Source organism: Amphiprion ocellaris, chromosome 11 (genome assembly GCF_022539595.1).
Source record: "Amphiprion ocellaris isolate individual 3 ecotype Okinawa chromosome 11, ASM2253959v1, whole genome shotgun sequence".
Lineage (NCBI taxonomy): Eukaryota > Metazoa > Chordata > Actinopteri > Pomacentridae > Amphiprion > Amphiprion ocellaris.
The window spans coordinates 6796959-6819917 of record NC_072776.1 but is presented as its reverse complement, the minus strand read 5'-3'; the positions used below and the strand labels follow the sequence as shown (position 1 = coordinate 6819917).

Genomic DNA, 22959 nt, shown 5'->3' with positions numbered 1-22959 from the left:
TCAAGCACATCTGATTCACAGTAAGAGACGGCCTGCCACACACACTGGTGCCATCTTGCATTCAAATGTTGCTGAAGCTTTCAGAATTTTTGGGGACCAAAATGAATGCGAGTTAACAAGACTCATCAACTCAGACTGTAGAAGGATGTTACAAGTCTTTTGCTAAAAGGAACAGCAGTGAGCGCTCTCAGCAACATTTGTTGGCTGAACATGCATCCAGATGACATGCTACAAAAAAAATCCAGCGGTCTCAGTGGGATAACAGGCACCTTGAAAATAAAGTAATGTCAGTCCAGGGACGCCTCACTGCATTTGAGGAGAATTACAAAAAGGTGACGTGAGGCAACTGAAATTGGAGTTCAAATCCCAGCATGCTAAAAATTAGATTAGGCACTTTGTAAGACCTATAAATCCTATAGGATCTTACAGTTTTGTTCTGGTCATCCCTCATTTTTTGTTAAATTCCGCTTCCGGTGTGTGTACATGTCTATCTTTTGCCTTTGTGTTTGTGCTCTTTGTGCATACACCACCTCTGTCGAACAGTCACAGAAGACAGTTTCATGGATTCTTGTCAGCAAAAGAGATACAATGCTGAAGTGTCCTTGAGCAAATCAGTAGATCTCTAATGACTGCTGACACCTCACAAAGCACCGTAAATCCCACTTCGGTTCTTTCATTCACCAAATGCTTGCTTTTTTTGCAGAACAGGAAGACTAACTATGTTAATTTGATGGTAATCATGTTTCCTTATGTTGTGCTCCCTCTGTGTGTGCAGATGGGGAATTACAGGTGAATAAACACGAACCAGCAATCCTTAAACAACTCTCCAGTTATTTTATTTTCTGCTGTAATATTAATGCATGTATAAATGTGTGTGAATGTGTGTGTTCACAGCATTCCCTTTACTTTATCAGCTAAATAAAACATCAGCATTCTCGCCTAACATTTCCAAGGTCACACCTCTATCAGACCTACCTCCTCACTGCAAAACCTGCTGCTCAGCCAAGCAGCAAAGATAAAATACTGAATATGACAGTAGCTACAGTGGTCCCTCACCATATTGCGGTTTGCTTTTCGCTGTGTCACTGTAGTGCGGATTTTTAAATTGTATTTGGTATTGCAGATTTTTCGCAATATTGGAGGATTTTGCGGTGTATATAGGTATTTTTATATATTTATTGTTTTAATTATTTTTATGGAAAATAAGCATTTTCTAGCCTAAAGATATTGAAAACAATATAAAGAAAAAAATAATAATTATGCTAATTCATCATCATCTTGATCATTTAAGTTGTAGTATATTCCCTGGTGAGCACCGATACAGAATTTTATATGTTGTTAAAATTACTTAGGTTTAAGAGCATAGAAAGTGTTTAAAAACATAGGAAGTATTTATAAGAGTGGGAGTAGGAAAGGTTTATAAAGCCTCAAAATATATATAAATAGTGAAATAAATTTTGAGACCACCGTATACAGGGTTAGGATTGGCATATTACAATTTTATTAATAAAGTTAAATTTGTGTTTTGTAAGCTAATCAGTGGGAAAAAGGTGATGAAAAGATGATAATTAGCATCTGAATTAACTTCATCTGTCTAAAGAAATGATTCTGCTGTCTTGAGCTGCAATTAAAAAACCAGGTCTGTAGTTCTGACATTAGTTCACTGACTGAAGGATTTGAAATTTAGAGGTGAACTATTGGAACTGTTGTCATGATCAAGAAAAGTCTGTGTTTGTGTGTGTGTGTATGTCAAAAAAACCAGACTGAGCAGAATCTTTATATCTTGCAATTTCTGCAATTATTGTTACATAAGATACCATTTCAAATCCACTCTGATCAACATGTTTGAAACATGACGGGTTTGGGTAAAAAATTCATTCAACAGGTTTGTGGGAAGATATCAGACACAATAACACATTGGTCGTGATTAATGATGGACTCAAAAAAGAAAATCTGTTTCTGTTGCTGCATCTGCAACTGATGATAGCAGAGATTAGCTGTGAGCTGCATGTTCTTCTTGCATTATCCAGATGGAAAGTTAGTTACGACATCACCCTGGTGTATGTGAGTGGTCCAGTCCTCCTTGATGTACTGGTGGTAGGGGTCGTTGGAGTGCTCTCTCCTTTTGGATTTGACTGTGCTCACCAGCATGGCCACAATGATGAAGGCAAACATGCCAATCATCACCGCCAGATACCAGATGACGTCCCTGAAGTTCTCCTCAGCCAGCGTCTTGTCCAGAGCATCGGCTGCAGTTGTGATGTTACGCCTCCAGTGGTTCAGATATTGATCCAAAGCACTGGTGAGGGACTCCTCCAGATGAAGGGTCATGTTGGACCAATCAGACCGGCTGATCTAGTTGGAAGGATTGCATAAGGCTTTTGGGTTTTTTTGGGCATTTCCATGAAGTTTAAAACTGATTCTACTTGTCTGAAAAGTAAATGCGAGTATTGTATTCAAATTCTACTAATGTTACAGAATTGAGACTTGTGCAATCAGTGTACAAGAATAAAAAAGGAAAACGTAGATATTTATGAAGTGTAATTTCAGTAAATACCAATGATGAATAATTTACTGAAAAAAATACTATTTAAGGTATTATGGGTAAACAATCAATGAACACACTTATCCTATAAAAACAAACATTAAATACTAAGTAACTAAATAAACCACGCTAACTTTTAAAGTTGAAACAAAGGCACCTTAGATATTTTGTACATATTATTCCTTAAGAGTTTAAGACTCAACTCAGCTAATTTGCTTAGTTTTTTTTTTTACTCCAGTACATTCTTGCACTGGTGCTAGATTTTGATTCAAATATTGCTGAGCTGTGATTAGTACATTGAATTATAAGATGTGTCCTTTCTATTTGCCAAGCTTCCACCAAGGACACTTCAAAAATCTAAAAAAAAGGCATAGAAAATGCACAAAAACACGCATTAACAAGAAATCTCTCATATTAAGATGTCAGTTGAGACTTTGGGTTTTCAGGACCTTTAACATTTGTTGTAATTTACCAAACCCTGCAACAACAGTGAGTCATAATAAAATGAATGCCAGTGAGTAAGATTTGCCAACTGTAGAAGAGCACTAGAAATTACTGTGGTACAGTACGTGAGTTTTTAAAACAGGAAAAAATATCAGTGGCATTTAGTTCTGCTTCAAAATGATTTTGTACACCCACTGTACCTTCATGTGCTCTCCCTCAAGGACAATTTAACTCTCAACCATTATACAGCAAGAGAAAGAAAGATTTAACAATCTAAATGCATTATAAGTTTAAATTTTTTTTCTGCACTAACCTTTTGCCATGCATTCAAAGGCCCCATCATGAAACTGGTCAGGAGATCAAGAAACAGTGGAGGTGTGTTGGAGTTCTGCAAAGTCATTATTTCACTACTTCACAGTAAAACACAGCCAATCACTGCTCATGGTTTATTTACCATTTTTATCTTTGCTGCTTGGCTGAGCAGCAGGTTTTGCAGTGAGGAGGTAGGTCTGATAGAGGTGTGACCTTGGAAATGTTAGGCGAGAATGCTGATGTTTTATTTAGCTGATAAAGTAAAGGGAATGCTGTGAACACACACATTCACACAAATTTATACACGCATTAATATTACAGCAGAAAATAAAATAACTGGAGAGTTGTTTAAGGATTGCTGGTTCGTGTTTATTCACCTGTAATTCCCCATCTGCCCACACAGAGGGAGCACAACATAAGGAAACATGATTACCATTCTATAGCAGATTTCACAGTAGCTCACCCTAGATGGCAGTATAATGCAATATGAGGAAGATTTATCTTCATATGCATTCACAGTTGTCTTTTCTGTGAAACCTGTCAAGGATTTGTGCAATATCAAATCATCAAATTAATTGTTTGTCTTCCTGTTCTGCAAAAAAAAGCAAGCAGCTATTTGGTGAATAAAAGAATTAAAGTTTGATTTAAGGTGATTTGTGAGGTGTCAGCAGTCATTAGAGATCTATTGTCTTGCTCAAAGACACTTCAGCGCTGTATCTCTTTTGCTGACAAGAATCCATGAAACTGTCTCCTGTGACTGTTGGACAGATGCGGTATTTCCACCCCACAGAGCCACTCTGCTGAAGGGGACGACTCCCTCCACCTCTGATCAGTCCCAGATCATTTATGTTTGGCTATGCAATCCTAGCGGGGGGATGCTTTTGCTGACTTTTTTTCCTCTCTGTAATGAAGAACAACTGTAAAATGGAGCAGTATGCACAAAAAGCACAAACACAAAGGCAAAAGATAGACATGTACACACACAGGAAGCGGAATTTAACAAAAAATGAGTGACAAACTTCCAAAGCCTGAAAAAGAGAGAGAAGTTAAAGAGGTTAAAACCAGAACAGCAAGATCCTATAGGATTTATAGGTCTTACAAAGTGCCTAATCTGCTTTCATATGCCAAAAATATTGCATAACACTAAGGAAATGTTAACTACATGCAAATGCAGTGTTGTCCTTGTGCAAAGGTTACAAACTGGTGTCTTATGCAATTAGGAATTTCCATCCGTCTCATGTGTGAACCATATGAGACGGTAAAGAATTGAAAGTGAACACCAATCTCCACGTTTCCTCAGTTACTCTCTGGTCAGTTTTCAAACAGCTTTCTGCTGAGTTTTCTCTGTTGGCTCAGTGTGATGAAAGCTTGTTACAACATAATGTGTGTTGAAATGAACTGACAGCAGGGGAGCAGAACATCTCATGCTTTTCATAATAACGGATAGGGAGGCTGCATCAGCCAGTAGAGCGTTGTCTTTCCTACTTTATGTATGAAGTGAAATCACTCAGGGCAGCTCAGCAGATAAGTCTTTTTAACGATTGCCAAAGCATAAACACTCGTAATGTTGCACTGAATGCAAAGACACAGACAGCTGACAAATACAAGTCAAACTCAGCCTAAAGTATTTTAGTGAGATGTTGGGCCGCCGCATGCTGCCAGAACAGCTTCATTGTTTCTGTGCACTGATTCTATATCTTCTAAAGGGATGAAGCACCATTCCTCCAAAACATAATCCCTCATTAGGTCTTTGGATGATGTCGGTGGTGCTATCTAACATGTCCGTCCAAAATCTCCAATAAGTGTTAACATGTGTTAGATCTGGTGGCCATAACGTTTGTTTTACATCATTTCCATAATCATCAAACCATTCAGTGACATTTCATGAACTATAGATGTCTTCTTAAAAAAGATCTGTTTCTTTAGCATAGGATTAAATGATCACTCAATTTTGTATTAATTTTACAGTGAGGTTTCCAACTGAAGGGACAAGTAAACCCAAACCATACCAGCAAAAAGCTGGAAAAAAGCATAACGGAGTCACCAGATGCACTCACTGCAGGGGTCAACAGTTCAGGCTTTTCCTTTAATTTGTCATCCATCTGTATAAATCCAATGCAACATTCATCCATCCATTATCTGTACATAGTTAATCTTCATTAGAGTCGTGGGGGGACTGGAGCCTATTACAGCTGACTTAGGGTGAAGGCAGGGGACACCTGGACAGGTCACCAATCTAACGCAGAGCTACACAGACAGACAATCAAGCACACTCACAGTCACACCTGCGGACAATTTACAATCACCAATTAACCTCAGCATGTTTTTGGACAGTGGCAGGAAGCCAGAGAAAACAAACACATGCACAGGGAGAACTTGCAAACTCTATGCAGAAAGATCCCAGGCCCAGGATCTTCTAGCTGCGAGGCGACAGTACTAACCACCGAACTGCTATGCAGCCCCCCAATGCAACATGTTTTGCCTTTTAAGTATAACTCAGCATCACTGTGTAATTCTAAAAAGGCACCCCCGATTAAGGGTTTTTGACTAAGAACTAAAGTACAGTGAGTAGAAAGTACAGTTTCCCGTGGGTGTAACCAAGCAAAGCTATGACTTATAGAACCAGAGGCCATCTGACATAATCACAGACCTGGCTGGATTAAACATCAGGGGCCAGAGACCAGAACAGCAACAGAAACCCCCAAGGCCAGGGTGACATATGCAAAAGAGAGGGCAGTGCCAACACATCCAGTGAACCATAAACCCCCAGGTATGCCTGAATGTTACATAAAGTCTGAAATGTAGATATGTGCATTGAGCACATTAATGCCGTGCACTGTTGCTTTTGCTCATAAAGGCAGGATCACACTCATACAAAGGATATTCTGTTTCCTCATAAAGTGTGTGTGTGTGTGTGTGTGTGTGTGTGTGTGTGTGTGTGTGTGTGTGTGTGTGTGTGTGTGTGTGTGTGTGTGTGTGTGTTTGTGGGGCACTGGGGTTATGCCGTTCATACACTAATTTTTCTGTACTCGCAGAAGTCAGCACTTACGATTACACAGTCATTAATACAGTACAGTCATGAGTCTGATGATTTTTTGGTGGGTTGTTTACAGTATTCATTCACCTGCGGTCATCAGTCTTAACTGACAGTAGCTAAATCCTTTCTCGGGGCAACAACCAACTTTCCATGCGACTGAGTCATCTACTTTTCAGCGAAATGCAAATATGCCGTGTTGTAACATGCTTCTGTTGGGTGTCGTCCTCCTTATCTTTGCTGTTGACTTGTTTAACCTTGAGGAATGACATCACAGTACTTTTCCATACAAACACTCGAGGTTTCTTTCTTACAGTGGTAAGCTTCTTTTTCTGAATGGTAAACTCAAAAATCCCTTTAAAAGTTTGAAATATCCTTAAGTGAGTTGTATGTGTTTGTTGAGTGTATGGGCCTTTTTGTTTGCTGGCAGCAGCGGTTTTGAAATGAACTGGTTTGTTCTGACAGGTGGCTGTAGGGGATGGTCAGTCCCAGTTTGGACTGTAGTGGAAAGTCTGCAGCAGTGGATTGCTGTCTTGTAGTGTCCTGTTAGCCTTATGCTTTTCAACTCCTGGATATTCATTGACAGTAATCTCTATTACCCATGTTTCCTGCACAATCATTTTCAAGTATCTTCTTTGTTTCGAAAAGTTATGGAAGAAAACAGCAATCTGTGCCTTGTTTACATCAGCTTCACTGGTGAAAATGGGACATAAAATGTACCGGATTTCTGTTCTCTTAGCACAACAATCACTGTCTCCTGGGAGTGACCTGGAGGTGTTGTTTTTGTTGTTGTGGATGATGCACAAATCCTAAAGGGGACGTGATATCAAAAGAACACATTAAAATCTTACGTGATGATCACTCTTTCAATCTCGCTGGTGTGCTGCAAAGGTAATTATACCTCATCCAAAGATACTGTGAAAACTGGGGCTAACTGAAATGCTGTCTTCGTTGATAAATGGTGCTGCACGGCGATGCAGCAGTAAGTCCAGATTCCACAGAAATGTCAGCTCAGGGTGAATATATTATGCATGTTTAAAACAGAGATCCTAAAAAGAGTTTATCAGTCCTTAATTTGATACTAAGAGCCTGAATCCAAGTCATGTTTTGACTGCATTTTTGCTCAAAAGAATGCAATATTTGGCATCTGTAGCACCCCTGGTTTGTTGAACTTTGCTGGCTTAGACATGCTTAGAATTGTTGCTCTACTCCTAATTTTAACCCATATTTCAGACACAAACTGTAGACCTAGCTGAGTGGACAGTAAGTGAGAAACACGAATAGTAAATTGTTTGTTGTATTGTAAAATGATACAGAGGAAGGACAAAAAAGAATATTGCACAATAGAGAACCAAAGACAGGTCAGTTTTCTTTTCTTCTTTGTATGCATTCTGGATTTGTTCCAATGTAACTGAACTAGTAAATCTATGAGAAGACTCTAAAAGGCTTTGCTGAGACATGCAGTCAATTATTGACCAGAATGACAGTTTGATTGATTTATTCATTGATTTACTGAAAGCTCAAATGTTGCATAACCTTTCTAAAACACAGCTGGTTTGCAACTGGAGAAGTCCTGACAACAGTTTAACAGAGGTTTCTTTATAATGGTGGTCTACGGGGAAGATGCTTTTTGGCCCACTGGAGTTTTCTTTTTCTTTTTTTTCTTTTTTTTTGGTGCAATATTGTATCCAACTCTTTTAATACATCTGTTGTTTCCCAACCCCTGAAACAGAACTGTGGGGGAATTTCCTGTTTCACTTCAGCTCTCCATTGGTCCAATAAAATTGTTCCACATGTTGATCACATGGTATCAATAAATTAGCCTCTAATGACAGAGCAAGTCAAGATGAATGCAGGCAATCAATCAGTTTGTAGTGGTTGTGCTTGAAGATAGAAGTTAAAATGGAAATCCCTCCTGCATGAAGCCGTTGATGGGGCCTGAGACTTGTGACTGTGGAGCGGTGGAGTGCAATAGAAAATTAAGCTGTTAAAAAGGATTAGTGGCAGTAATGGGTGCTAGATGACGTTAGAATGACAATCATCTTCTTGTTAGAACTTAAGCTTCAATTTTGATCACATTTACTGGTGTCAGTCAGACAGTGTTCTGCTGTAGTCCAGCTGGTGATATGATCACTTTAATTCACGGGCAACAAATTGGACATTTCTAGCCATGACATTCTAGTTATTTACTCTAATCTGTTTTGCATAAATTTAGATCATAATGACACACCTGCAGCAGGTCAAATCTCAGTATTATTATAAATGAAATAAATGATTGCGAAGTATCTACAACATGCATGCTCACATGTTAGTCTAACCTGGCAACCTGGAAGAGGCTCTTGCCCCTGCGACCTTTCCTGCGTGGCTAATGGATGTTAAGAGTAATAAATATAGCATTTGTGAACATCTGTTACAATCAAGGTTCCGAGAATTGTGTAAAATCAGACATTTGGGAAGGTGCAGTCTTTAGAAATGTATTATTTCAACTTTATGTGCACACAAACTCCATATCACAAATATAGTAGGTAGCATTTTCATCCTCGGTCTTTGCAGGTTACTATGGTTACACCACTACTTGCCAATTAGCGAAAAATATGCGAGGTTATGTGATAATAAAGAACCCTGGGAGAAGAGTGATGAGGATTGTTTTTCCTACACACTGACACTCTACAATGAGAAGTGTTTTCTTTGTTACATATAAACTAGTTTTATTCTGCATATCATATCAACAACTTGCTGTGTCCATATCAGCAAACTCTTTATCAGCAGTTTACACTTGACACCGTTGCTTCTCTGCTGCTGATTTGTCACTAATCAAGAATGTTGTTGCTACCGGGCGCTTTGACCCAGAAAGACAGGAAAAGGTCTCAGCGGTGTTTGGCCAGTCACGGCCTTAGACACTATTCTTCCTGCTGTTATTTCTAAAGGTGGTAAATATTTCCTCTCGCCATTGAAGCCCTTTTCAGTGGATTAATGCCAGAATCTCAGGCATGCCGCCATACTTTAGTCGGGGCAGCGCATGGGGAACGTCAGGAATGCATTGACTGTGTGTTTGCAGTATTTTTGAAAGAGCACATCACATTCCATACATGGCTGCTTCTGTTGTCATACCAATGGGAATGAACAACAAGGACAAGTTTCAAAATGTCTGGTTTGGATAGAAAAGCAAACACAAAAGCAAAAATAAAAACAGATACAAATCTACACAACCTACAAATCTCCACTGCAGAATTCAAAATTCAAAAATAACTTCTTCACTACACATGTGGTGGATGATGACTTTAGGTGACATGAGGAAGCACCATAAATATGTATTTCTTCATCTTTTTCTTCTACTTGTTCTTCTTCCTCCTAAAGTGTAACACAGTTAGAATGCAATAAATCACTATAATTTATCACTTGACTTTCTGTCACAGCTCAGTCACTGTCTTCTTAGTTGTTGTTACTTTTTGTAATTTTAAAATGAAACATGTAGGATAATGTGATTTGGATGAAAGTGGAATCATGTGCCACACATGATGCATTCAGAGACTGTTGGAAAGCTGAACATCTGATGACTCTTTTCATTCTTTTTACAGTCTGTGGCTCTGATAAATTGTGTAATTTGGTCTTTCTTTTTTTTAAACATAGTGTGCCTTTCAAACCCACCAGCAGCAAGTTTTGGTGTTCAGAGAGTTAATAAATATTCAGACTACACAAAACAAAAACACTGTATTCAGCACTGTTCGCTGCCATTATGCATCAGTATTCCCTGATCACTCTAATATCTGATGACTTTCCCAGATACAAAGTGCTGAGATCATGGAAAGTTTGTGAACTTGACAAAACCCTCTGAAATTCCTCCACAAGAGGGACAGTGACAACTGTCCTAAGATGAACCTGACATTCCTTTAAAGCAGAGACATCACCAAATGCAACAACTGACAACGCTCATCATGAAACCAAACAAATAATCGGGTGGGTCTACCCGTACAATCTGCTTACATTTTCTTAAGTACACAGTGTTAAACAGTATGATTAACCATGAGAAACTTTCAGCAGAACTGTATGAGTCAACAGAATGGCACACCTTGTTGATAGACAGGAATCCTCAAGACAGTCCAGCTGCAACCTCTGCAGATGCAGATGCAGATTGCACTGATAGCATGCATGGGTCAGCCACAACATTTAAGCCAATATTGTGTGGGACCCCCTTGTAGCACCACAACAGCTCTGGCTCGTTGGGCAATGGTCACTGGACCTCTGGGGGTGACCTGGGGCTGGATGTTTGCAATAGATCATTTGGGCCCTTTGGATTGTGGGGTGGAGCCTCAGCGGATTAAGCTGGTTCCCTTACATCTGATGCCTTGAGACATTCCTGAGGACACACTGTCCTGCTGGATGACTACCTGTGCATTGGGAGGCAGCGTACTTGGTCTAGGGTGGGTGGTTTGATTGCATCAAAATGACGTCCACATCAATGCCAAGACTCAAGTTTCTCTGCAGACCATCGCACTGCGACAATGCAAGATGATCGATGTTATGCACTTCACTGGTCAGTGGTTGTTGTGACTGACTGGTGTTGTACTACAGTAAAATTACTGATTTATCAACACCTAGTGAAGAACAAGGGATTTTGAGAGGCAGAATCCTACTTTCTATGAAACTATAAAGCTGTGCTGATGCTTAGTGGATTATCCTGGTAGACAGAAATTTGCATCTCTGTGTAGGAGTTCAACAGGCCTGACACCCACAATTCTCCACTCCTTAGCTGCCTAATTGCTACTTATCTCCGTTGAACCCAGCTGTTACTTGAATGACTGATTTGGTGGCTGCCTCCCTCTTGTCAGAAACATATGGAATTAAGGCACGGTGACATATTTGCTTCGTAAATGTAACTTGCAGAGTCGCCACCTCCTCCAAACTTAGATATCATGTGCTGGATTTAGCTACTTGGCTGAAGCATAGTGCCAATCTGTAAGACAAGTAAGCATGAAATGAATAGAAAAGTGAAAGCATCAACATTCCAAACCACAGTTTAAACCAAGAAATGCTAAAAAATGACCAACTCTCAGTATAAAAGATGATGCACAACTCAGTATCTTTGGTTTTACTTGGGGTGTTAGTCACTGCTAATAACTACTCCTGGATTTTTTGTCGATGAATAAATCCTGCTGCCTGTGCGTGTCAAAGCAGACCAAAAATATAATGATATGTTTTACTATTAGTACTTTTAGTGATAATACATATTACTGCTGTGATAAAGACAAGGTCGAGGATGTGTCATTGAATTCATCCTGTAAAAAATGTACTTAGATAAAGACTTCCACGTGTTCTTTCATTGTGTCTATCTCATGTTGTTGTGGCTTGATTAGGACTTTGACAAGGACACTTGGGAACTTGCTATCCAAACCATAAATTGTGAATTATCTGAACTTTTTTCATGCTGTTTTAGGTGGAGAGCTTTCAAAGGGCCCTAAAATATCTAAAGTAGATAATTTAAAGGCCTTTAAAACTGTCTGGGTTAAAAACTCCTGTTAATATTTGCCATTAGTATCTTGGGTTTTGTGATTACCTTATTAATGCTCTTGGCATGCAGCTTAAATGTTCCATTAAGAGGAGAAATGAGGAAAAAATTGATATGTTCAATGATGCACCGCTGACTTTTTGTCAGTTAAGGAAGTGTTATAATAATAATGTATAAAAGTCAAGTCCAGCATTTGATGTTTTTCACTTTTCCTGTGAATTGTTTATGGTAATCCAGGCTCACACAGTCCTACACCTTGATTTTCATGTCCTAAAATGAACCTGACTAATCTTGACTGTGTTGCCAGGACTGACATACTTACATAACTCCAACTATAGCTTGAAGCCTTATCTCAAGCATCCAACTATAATATCAGTCATTCGATAAGTTGGCCGAGTATCAGGACATGAGCATCAGTTAAGGGCATGAGAGAGTTCTAGTGTTTTAAAGAATTACCACCAGGAGACTTAACGCTAACACAGGCAACAGGATATGAGCATAGACTGAGCAGATTACCTTTAGGTTATATTATTTATCTGGGGAAAGTCCTTCTAGATTTTCTTTCAGGCAAACAAACAGTATCTTACCCTACACAGATTTCTTCTGACTGATGTGTTGTTCTACTTAAAATCTTTAGATCTGTGGTTTCTTTGAGGAGACAGACTACACCTGACAGTAAGATCAGTCGACGTACAGTAAAGGAGAGGGAGTTTGTGTCACCTTATTTGACAGAAATCTATGCCGTTTCCTGTTATTTCTGACCGTTTGATTAACAAAAAATGTGCATTATGCTGAGCAAATGAAATCCCAACTACTCAAATTGGTTTTCTCAGATCTCAGGTATCATTTTTATGCTGTTGATTTTTCAAACCGTGTTATCTGAGAATGTCACCCATGTGTTCTGACATATACAAGCCTGCTTAAAAATAATTGCGCAATATATGATTGTATTCATATAAAAAAAGGTGACAAATAGCTGTGCATAGACTGTAATGCATATTGCTTGACTCATTCCATCTAATCCATCCATTTCAAGCATTTGTCTCAGACTATTGTTCGTTTTTTCACTGTCCAAAACAGACAATGAACAAAGCATGGCCTGAATGCCAGTACTTTTCCACAAGGACAATATCATTAGTTTCCTCTTGGGAAAGAGGGAGGGCATGAGTCGACTGGGGGCTGGTGGAGGAGTTGGCAAAATGCGAAGAAGTGGAATGATACACGGCAAAGAGAATCCAAACTGGTTCACATCAGAAGGCTGCCACACTATAGGTGTGTGTTACGTTTTACACCAACACAGGAGAGCTGAACAACTATACCACCAGTGAATAGCCATTCACATTTATGGTTTAGTGAATGATGCACACATTAATCACATCTTCCTGCACACACACGTCAACGTTATCACACTGACCCACAACTGTGTTCTTCTTAAAATCAAGCATGGAACCGAAGGAAAGGTTTTCAGGTGACTTTTGTTATTTTATTGCTGAGAAGTTACTTATTTACCTGCTTCCATCAAGTTACCTGCCAAAAAAGCCCTGTGAAGGAACGGTAGGTGATTTTATCAAACTATTACCAGCTACTACCCACACACTCCCCTTCGCAGTGTGCATGCTACATTTTAACTTGTTGCTATGGGAAGTCATGGGACATCAGTGATGAGGAATGAGTCACAGTCTAAATAGGAATACAGATCATGGCTTCTAAATGCCACTCTGACTAAGAGAGATTAATTCTCGACAGTGTTGATTGTATCACCATCAAAAACACAGCGTTAGTGTTAGTCAACAGATCATCTCACTATACGATCTGATAGGTTTGTGTTTTATATATTGACCTGTGTGCTTCATACCAAAAATACATGCTGAAAGGTTTGGTGGACAGAAGATAAAAGGATGTATGGAGCTAAACCAGTATATGGAGGTTCATGTGATTCCTGGAATCAGCCAATCCTCATCTGGCTGTGAGCAGATTAATCAGGCCTCGCTGTGGTTTATCTAATCCTGGTCAACACTGACAGAGAGCCCCAAGTACAAGAGACACAGATAGAGATGGTGATTTAATTGCAACCCGAGCCAAATATGAATGCCTTCGTCTCTACGGAGTTTTGGAAACAATATTTTAATCATGACAATCAGAAAGAAGTTGCACAAGATTACTGACAAACAGTACAGTTATTCAAAAGTTCTAATAAGTTGTGAGTGTGAGTGTGTGTTCCAACATAACCACAAGAGATAAATGGGAGAGTGGTGGACATTTTGATCTGGTCTGAATTAAAACCATTTAGCAATTTCTTCTAAACAGATGCTTACAACAGTTCTTGTATTTTGGAAGTAGCTGATAATCACATGATCAATAAAAAATGTCTCATGTTGCAACAGTCTTTACAGGATATTAAAAAAAAAAATAACCCACTAGTTTGCCCTATATTTCAAATTGATGACAATATGCACTGACTTCATGGTAGTCTGTGCTGCATATACAGTGGTGGAAATTTTTTTTGACACTCCATACATTTGCATGTATATTGCATTAAGAATCACTCTTAGGTGCACTTTTCAAGTGCAATTTCTCTGAGTACAATCACAGTAATAATACTAAACAAATCCTTAAAAAGCCATTAAAAACTTAAAATTGGTTCCATAAAAATAAGAAATTTTGAGGATTTGGTCATTTTGGTAGAATTTAGTTTTGTTAGATTTTCTTGAAAACAATAAAAAAAAATATATTTGTATTTGTTTGTATCTGTCTAATGCAGCCACACCTTTTGAAACACAAAAAGATGTTTCCACAAATATTTCATGACAATATCTGAGATTGTGTAAAATTTTAAGGGTGTCTGAAAACTTTTTTTTTTCCACCACTGTATGAGTATGTGTGTGTGTGTGTGTGTGTGTAAATCTGAAGAACAGAAACACATCTCTCTTTTGGTCTCCACAGAAACTTTATTTTCAATCTCTAAAAATAAAATCCATAAAAATAACCATGTATTTCTCTCAGAAAGAAAAAAAAAGTTTTAAAGCTCTTTCCCATACATACAGCAATCATCGCTTATCAATCCTGATGCATCATTTATGACCGACACTGGTAACGATGGGCCTGTCGCATTATGACACTGACGTTTTGGACTGAGGCTGTGCAACACTGCTGTCAAATTTCGCAATACATATAAACACGGTATACTTCCTTGTTTTTTTTGTACTGTGGTATTAAGGTGGTGTTGTGTGGACACGTGGAAGTAATGACCACACTCCAGAAGGCCAGCAACTTTATGCACCTGCTTCAATCACCCTTGATAGCGTCATGCTCATCCAGTGATGTGCAAATCAGGAAACAAATGTCATAAATGTCATTTGTTTTTCAATACTCTCCTCTGACTAAAAACATACTGCACGACAGAGCTGTATACGGCTTTAAACAAATATTCACTGTACAAACATTTCAGGACATAAAACAACTCAATTTTAATGTTCTTTGACAGTTTTTTTTTTTTAAAGCATTGCGCAATAAGACACATTTGGTAGGTTTATAAAAGATGCACTTGAAACAAAATCAAATGACAGCTCAGCACTGCAGTGACACAGTAGATACACAAGAGATAGCTTACTATAGAAGAAAATGTATATGGTGGGTAATGCAATGAGCCCTGAAATATATTGTACACACATGTTAACATAATGGAACAGACTTGACACGCTTTTCAATTATGTAAAACATAAAATGAGATATGCCTTAAAATATAAACGTGTACAGAATCAAGAGCGTTGGTACTTGTGGCTTTTTGTTACGATACAATAGTAGTGCATAAAAAATAGTATGCTGTTTTTGAACTGTAACACGAATAACAATCACACAAAACAACTCAACAATAAAAACACAGTAGTAGAAAATGCAGTATATAATCCATTAAAAATAGCAGTACAGCTCCAGATATTACTGGAATTTGGTCATCAGTGACAACACATTAAACAGCCAATCCCATCTATATTTTTTTAGAATGACAAAAAAAAGGAAAACTCATAATCTTGTGCTTCTTTTTTCTCTCCTCTGTGCTGTCAAACTTATACATACTCTATAGCAAATACCAAATATTAACGGTAAACTCAAATGATTTTAGATGCAATACATCTGGTAGGCTAAATAAAACCGGTAACTTTAATAATCACCATAAACATAATGATCATATACAACACCAGCAGTAAAACAACGCTTCTTCGCACTTAAATTTATAATCCAAAATTCATAATGGACCTCTTCCAGAAAGAGAGGCTTCGATTTCATGTCTACACATTCTCTCAAGCAGAAAAATATAAATAAAGGATATTTAACCTTAAAACGATCATCCAGGGCACAACAGAAGTTAAAATAATCACATACTTGAAGTTCTACTGATATAGCATAGTAATAATCAGTGTTCAGCGGCAGAAATTTGTACAAAACTGCCTGTAACCTAAAACAGTTTTAGAGTTAACTACAGACATAATATCACTCTCAACAGGAGTGGAACAAAAAAAGCTTAAATCACAGGATACATTTGTTTTTCACAATACACATAAGAAAGACAAGTGCATATGTCAAATAAGGCAAATATTAAATTCACTTAAGAGAACAACAATTCTAGAAATCCCAGTAGATATTCTGAATGCAGGATTAACAACAAGCGCTGTACAAAATGGACACGCTAATGAGATTCAAAGTTATAGAGAAGTCAGTTTTTATTTCATGTGGAGAAGCTTTAATCATTTTGAAAAAAAAATGATTAGAATAAGCTTGGGTCCCTGTTATAGAGCTACAAAAGACAACTGTAAATATTACAGACAGAGCTTTTCAAGTCTCTGAAAATTCAACTGTTTGTAACAGCCCCAAACCTCCCACATAGCTTCCACCTACATAAAAGCCCCCACATCAGTCCCCGTTAGTTCAGTGCAGGGTTCACTACAGTGAGAAATACACAAACATGAAGATGCCAACAGAGCAGACACACAGAAGACCCAAGTTGAGGAGCAGTTTCACTCTAGGTGACTCGTACAACATCTCTGCAATGACTCTTGCATCTTCCTGCAACACTTTCTGATCAGCGCTCGATGTTCCTTCCTTATATCCACAAAACCAGTCCAGTAAGCGCATACACCTGCTAGTCTCCCCATTGCCATGGTGGCCTTCCTCTGCTCTGCTCATCTCCATCCTTCCTTTACCAAACTGTTCTGCAGGAGTGGTGGCGGGGGATGTTTCTGCACTAGGTGTTGCTGGATCATGGTCAGTAGTTGGAACCAGAAGTTTTACATCTGCCCCATCCAAACACCTTTGTTCTCTGACATCTGGGGGCATTTCTTTATGGAGGTGTCCATCGCCATTGCAATAGCTCTTGTCGGTCAGTCGGTACATTTCATCTCTGTCCTTCACGGGGGCCATTTCAATGTTGCGGAGCCCCCAGACTGTGGTGGTGCGAACCTGCTCCTTGTCTGGCGGAGAGGTGCAGAGACTGACCACCACTGCCACAAAACCTGAAATCCAGAACAGGCCAGCTGCAAAATACATGTAGTGAACATGAGTGATGAAGGCAGGTCTATCATCTGGCTGGTCACAGCGAGGCTGGCGGTAGATAAAGGCTAGGATGAGTCGTAGGGCACCTAGCATGAAACCCGTCATGCCTCCCCAAAATGCCCCTTTCTCGTTACATCGTTTCCAGAACACACCAAGCAGGAAAAGGGCGGCGATTGGTGGCGTGAGGTAGCCAGCAACTTCCTGGATGTAGAGGTACGTCTGTCCGCCTTGCATCTCAATAATGACTGGGACCCAAGCAATGCTGATTCCCACCATGAGCACAACAAACATGCGGCCCACAATTAGCAGCTCGCGCTGCGATGCCGTCTTCCGAACAGTTTGGTAGATGTCCAGGGTGAAGATGGTGCTAGCACTGTTGAAGATCGAGTCAAGATCACTCATCAGGGCAGCGATCATAACTGCCATCATAAGACCCCTGAGTCCAACAGGCATCACCGCCATCACCAGGCGTGGGTAGGCAATGTTTGAGCAGCCGGCATGAGAACCACACACAGCCATGCAGTGCTCTGGCCCAATGCAGGCAATCTCATCAGCAAACATGATGCGGGAGATCATTCCTGGAATCACTATTACAAACATGGGCAGGATCTTGAGAAATCCAGCCATGAGTGTTGAGCACTTAGCGTGAGCAATGTTCTTTGCTGCTAGTACTCGCTGAACAATGACTTGGTCCGCACACCAGTACCAAATAGATGCAGGGGTCTGGCCTAGAATGAAGCCCGGCCAAGGGATGTCTTCATCCAGGGGGCCTCGAAGGATGCGCAGCGAGTTTGGTTTAGGTTCGATGCGGCAGGAAGGTGAATAAGTGTAGTTTCCAGTGGCAATTATAGCAGAAACATTAGGAACTGCCTGCATATACTTAGTTCTGACACCCTCTAGCCCACCAACCTTAACTAGGCTGATGATGGTTAAGGTCAGGGCTCCACCAATCATCAGCACAGCCTGAAGGGCGTCCGTGTACAGCACTGCCACTAATCCACCAGTGACAGTGAGCAGAGCAGTCATGCTGATGAGCAGAACGATAGACAAATAAAGGTTCCACCCCAGGGACTCCTGAATAAAGAGTGCTCCAGCATACAAGTCCACAGACAGCTTGGTAAAAATGTAGAGTAAAACAGACAAGAAAGCAAAATAGACCTTTAGCCTGTTGCCACCGTAGCGTTTTGACAGGTACTCAGGCATGGTGTAGACTCCAGAGTGGATATACACGGGGACAAAGACCCAGCCAAGCAGCTGCAGAAGTAGCAGTGCATTAAACTCCCATGCTCCCACAGCAAAGCCACTTGCTGCGCCTGACCCAGCCAGGCCTATGAAATGTTCACTTCCAATGTTACTGACGAAGAGTGATGCACCTATCACTATCCACGTCATGGAGCGTCCAGCCAAGAAGTAGCCACTCACAGTGCTACGGTTAGCTTTCCACATAGCCAAAAACCCGATGACTAGCACCAAGACAAAATACAGTGCTACCACCGCTATGTCCGCTGCTTCCATTCCAGGACCCATTTTGACAGATTACCTTAGGAAAATCTCTTGGATGTAAAGCTTGAAAATATATTTATATGAATATATAGTCAATGTTTTGGATGTAATTAATAAAAAAAAAGGAGCAATGAAAATGCTTTGGTGTTTGCTGTCTGGACGGAAGCTGTAGAATCCACCGTCAGGTCAAATTCGCTAGGTGTGCTTCGGATGGGGTTATCCACCGGCACTGAGGTCGTTCTAGTTTTAGAGGAGGATGTTGTAGGCTTCTGGTCTAGAAAAGCCTAGAGTTAACATTCCTGCAAGACAGCAAAGACAAACACCTCATTAGAGTCTTAAATAGAGAGGGAAAAACACGGAAGACAAATGCGTTACATTTGACAACAGCCTCTCTGAAAACAGGTTAGAAACACAAAGTGGTGTTTAAATGTTACTGCCATCAAACTGAACATCACAATCCATAACAAAATTCATGGCATATTAGACTGAAGATATGAAAGATTGCCAATTTTACTTGATTGGGTTTTACAACTGCAGTCTTTTTCCAAGGCAGTCCTTGGGTTAAGCCTGTCCATGACTTCCCTCCTTAATCGTTTCAAACATAAAAGCAATCAAACTACAACACTGTAAATTCTTCAGACACATTATGTAAGACATCAAGAAGAGTCAAGAAAGAACAAAAACATGTAGCCAAAGACTAAGTACTCTGTACATTACCTAATGTGCCGCCTTGCTCTGTACAATCTTTTCATTCTTTAGGATGATAAACATGCCTACACGTTGATATGAACATTTTTTTCTAAAATGCTCAAGGCAAGCACTCCAACAAAATTGTGTCATTCTATTTTACAGCTTAGGTTATGAATAAATAAATAGGGAAGGAACACATAAGCTAACAGGACATTAACTAATCACACAAAATAAGGCCCAATTAAAAAATCTCATGTTCTTTAAAATAAAAATAAAATCATCCCATATACCATATATACATCTAAAGTGACATCATCATATCCCAGCCTACAACCAGTTGCCTCAACCTGTAGGCACAAAATGTGTAGTTTTCTGTATTTTAAATAATCAAAAACTCAACAGATATTTATGAAATGGAACAAATTAAATTTCTATGTCAGCAAAAAGTAATATGCATGGGGGTTTGTGAGCACATCTGTTTTGTGTCAGTCTCACACACACAAATTTGGATGTCTGGCCTCTCCTGAGGTTTCAGTCTGCCATGCGTGGTAGAAAATAACCCCATGCCTCCGTCTTCAAAACCATGCCTTATGCATAACCACCCTTCTCTATAAAAGAAGTCTTTGTTTTCGTTCCACCATCTCATCATCAAGGGCTACATGCCATGTGTTCACCATAAACTGCCCTAGAGACTCTGGCTCTGAAATACAGCAATGTCATCCAATAAATGAATGTAATTTTACTTACAAAGTTACATAATGCAGGATAAAACATAATCACTATCCTCCCAGTATGCCAAGACCTACTTATATAGTAGTTGCTTAGTCCACTGCCAAAATATTAAAAAATGGTGTTGCCAGTGCTACAGAGAAACTAACTTTTACCATAGGTTCTTTTCTTCAGCAGATAACGTCCAACAAAGGTGATTAAACTAATTCATCCATCCATCCATTATCTATACACCGCTTAATCCTCATTAGGGTCGCGGGGGGGCTGGAGTCTATCCCAGCTGACTTAGGGTGAAGGAAGGATTCACTCTTGACAGGTCAACAGTCCATCACAGAGCTACACATAGAGACAATCACATTCACACCTACAGTCAGTTTAAAGTTCCAGTTAACTTCAGCATGTTTTTGGATTGTGGCAGGAAGTCGGAGTACGCAGTGAAAACCCATTCATGAACAGGGAGAACATGCAAACTCCATGCAGAAAGATCCCAGGACCAGGATCTTCTAGCTGCAAGGTGACAGTACTAACCACTGAGCCACTGTACAGCCCCTGAATGCAACACGTTTTGCCTTTTAAGTATAACTCAGCTTCATTGTCTAATTCGTTTATCATTGTCTAGTGTCTAAAAAGGCACCTTTGATTAAGGGTTTTTGACTAAGAATTAATTTTCTTATTAATTGTTGATACATGTGTTAATAATACATTATAACATAATTCTAAACTATTATCAAGATAGCCATAAACTGCATGCAGAAAGATCCTGGGTGTGAACCGGGGGATCTTCTAGCTGTGAGGCGACAGTGCTAGCCACTGTGCAGCCCTGATTAGACTAATGCTTTGCGATAACAAAGTTTGTTGTATGTAACAGATATCCAGAAGCCAAGAAGTATGCCGACAGAGAAGTTCTGGCATGAATGAATGCCAGAGTGTCAAATTTACTGCACCCAGACACACAAAAACATAAGCCAACACTTGTGTTTTCTCTGTTCAGCCACATTCCAGATGCATGTCACTCGAGATATTCTACCTAGTATAATAATGAAAACCCAGGCTGAATAGGGGGGCAGGTAAAGCCAGCTGATGCCATGGATAGTTGATGTACAGAAACACAACAATGCTGCTGTAGCCATCCTGTTGTCCTCATTTATGGGCACCAAAAAATTTGTCAGAAAAAAATCCAAAAAAATCAGCAAAAAATTCCCCAAATTTCTGAAAATTTGCAAAACCTTCAGGAGGAAAACTCCAATAATTCCTTAAAAATCTCCCTTAAAAGTATTATTTTTTAAAAAAATCCCCAAATTTGGCAAGAAAATTCTTGTAAATATTTTCAAAAAATGAGTACAAATCTTCCAAAAAATTCCTAAAAATACCTAACGTGATTACATATATATCAGTAAAACTTCTAATATTCTCTTCTTCCAAAATCCAGTGAATTTCGCTGGATTTTGGTTGATTTTTTTGTGAATGTTCTTAAGCAACATTTTTAATTTTTCTTTTTTTCCCACCAAAAAATGTTCAAAGATTTCCCAAAAATGCTTCAAATGTGGACATCAGAAGTTTCACTGGGAATTTTTTTTTTTTTCACATTTTCAAACTTTAAAACGGGTCAATTTTGACCCGCATGACGACACAAGGGGTTAATTAATGAGCCAGATGCGGCTGACAGCCTCAGTGAGCCTCTGCTGAATACAAGGAAGAGGCGACACCAGTCCACCGCCAGACATGTCGGCAGAGATGCACCAATCAGGTGGTAGGAAATTTCTAGAACAGTCACTCATTCATCCGACTGCAGAAAGCTGCGCATCTTCGGGGAGCTTTGTAGTCGTCGCTATGAGCCACTGCTGTGTGAATATTTAACACTACTCTCCATTTTCTCTGGTATTTAATTGGTGAAATGATGTCAGTTGAGACAAGATAATAAAAGACTGGGGCTTAACAATGACACATGCGAGCATAAATACACTTTTAACATGAGATAAAACACATATATACACAGACTCACCAGCTCTCTTTGTCAAAACACTAAACATGTACCTTGTTAGCTAGCGTTAGCAGACGATGCTAAAGATGCTAAAGCGGCACTCCACGCCCCTTAGGGGAGATGTGAATCAAGAAGAAGAAGAAGTGACTCCCTCCTGCTGAGAACTCGTCCTCCTTGATGGTCGCTGCTTCCTTTCTCTCTTCCCTTGCCGGGTGGTTAATTATCTGACTCTGTCAGACTGTTTTCTCCTCTTGTCTTCGGCGTTCATACGAGCAGAGATGCCCGTCCAGACCAGCAGCGCCGCTTCTCCTTATAGACGCCCGTTCAAATCCACGCCCCACACGTGGAGCACACCCGTGACGCGTTTGGGTGCTAAAACACCCACTGGAAATTTCTCCCGGTTAATTATCCCCCGGACTTTTTGAGGTGACCTGTCTTTATAAGCTGGTGGGGAACGAGAGGGGCAGGTGTGCGTTTTGAGGAATTCAAAAGAGGAAGCCGAACACGCCCACCTTTCACAGTTTGTGTGAAACTGCGGAAGAGCATTCAGGCTCATTTGACTCGAAATGCCTACATTATATGCTCTATTACAACTCTACTAAACAATATAAAACTTTAGTGGAAAGGAAGATGACATTCTTATATAGATATCTGAATCTTTTGGTAAC

The 22959-nt window shown here is 39.6% G+C and overlaps 2 protein-coding genes across 3 annotated transcripts; both read right to left on the bottom strand.

Annotated features, from left to right (window-relative positions):
- Positions 1–809: 809 nt before the first annotated feature.
- LOC111578914 (potassium voltage-gated channel subfamily E member 2-like) lies at positions 810–3395 on the bottom strand. Its single transcript, XM_023285899.3, has 2 exons — positions 3303–3395; positions 810–2355 (listed from the first exon to the last, which is right to left on the bottom strand). The coding sequence occupies exons 1-2, from the start codon at positions 3387–3389 to the stop codon at positions 2023–2025; spliced, it is 420 nt and encodes a 139-aa protein (XP_023141667.3). The 5' UTR covers positions 3390–3395; the 3' UTR covers positions 810–2022.
- An 11372-nt stretch (positions 3396–14767) lies between these two features.
- Positions 14768–22744, bottom strand: slc5a3b (solute carrier family 5 member 3b). Of its 2 annotated transcripts, none has more exons than XM_023285918.3 (2): positions 22313–22744; positions 14768–19190 (listed from the first exon to the last, which is right to left on the bottom strand). In XM_023285918.3, the coding sequence occupies exon 2, from the start codon at positions 18913–18915 to the stop codon at positions 16780–16782; it is 2136 nt and encodes a 711-aa protein (XP_023141686.2). In that variant the 5' UTR covers positions 18916–19190; positions 22313–22744; the 3' UTR covers positions 14768–16779. The 2 variants fall into 2 exon arrangements, with proteins under 2 accessions (XP_023141686.2, XP_023141685.2); XM_023285917.3 differs by having other exon boundaries at positions 22345–22744.
- Between the last annotated feature and the right edge of the window lie 215 nt (positions 22745–22959).

Excerpts from the sequence above, each read along its gene's own strand:
- slc5a3b (XM_023285918.3), bottom strand. The coding sequence starts at position 18,915 with ATGGGTCCTGGAATGGAAGCAGCGGACATAGCGGTGGTAGCACTGTAT.
- LOC111578914 (XM_023285899.3), bottom strand. The coding sequence starts at position 3,389 with ATGACTTTGCAGAACTCCAACACACCTCCACTGTTTCTTGATCTCCTG. Across the intron at positions 2,356-3,302 it reads CTTTGAATGCATGGCAAAAG|ATCAGCCGGTCTGATTGGTC; the intron begins GTTAGTGCAGAA and ends CCTTCCAACTAG.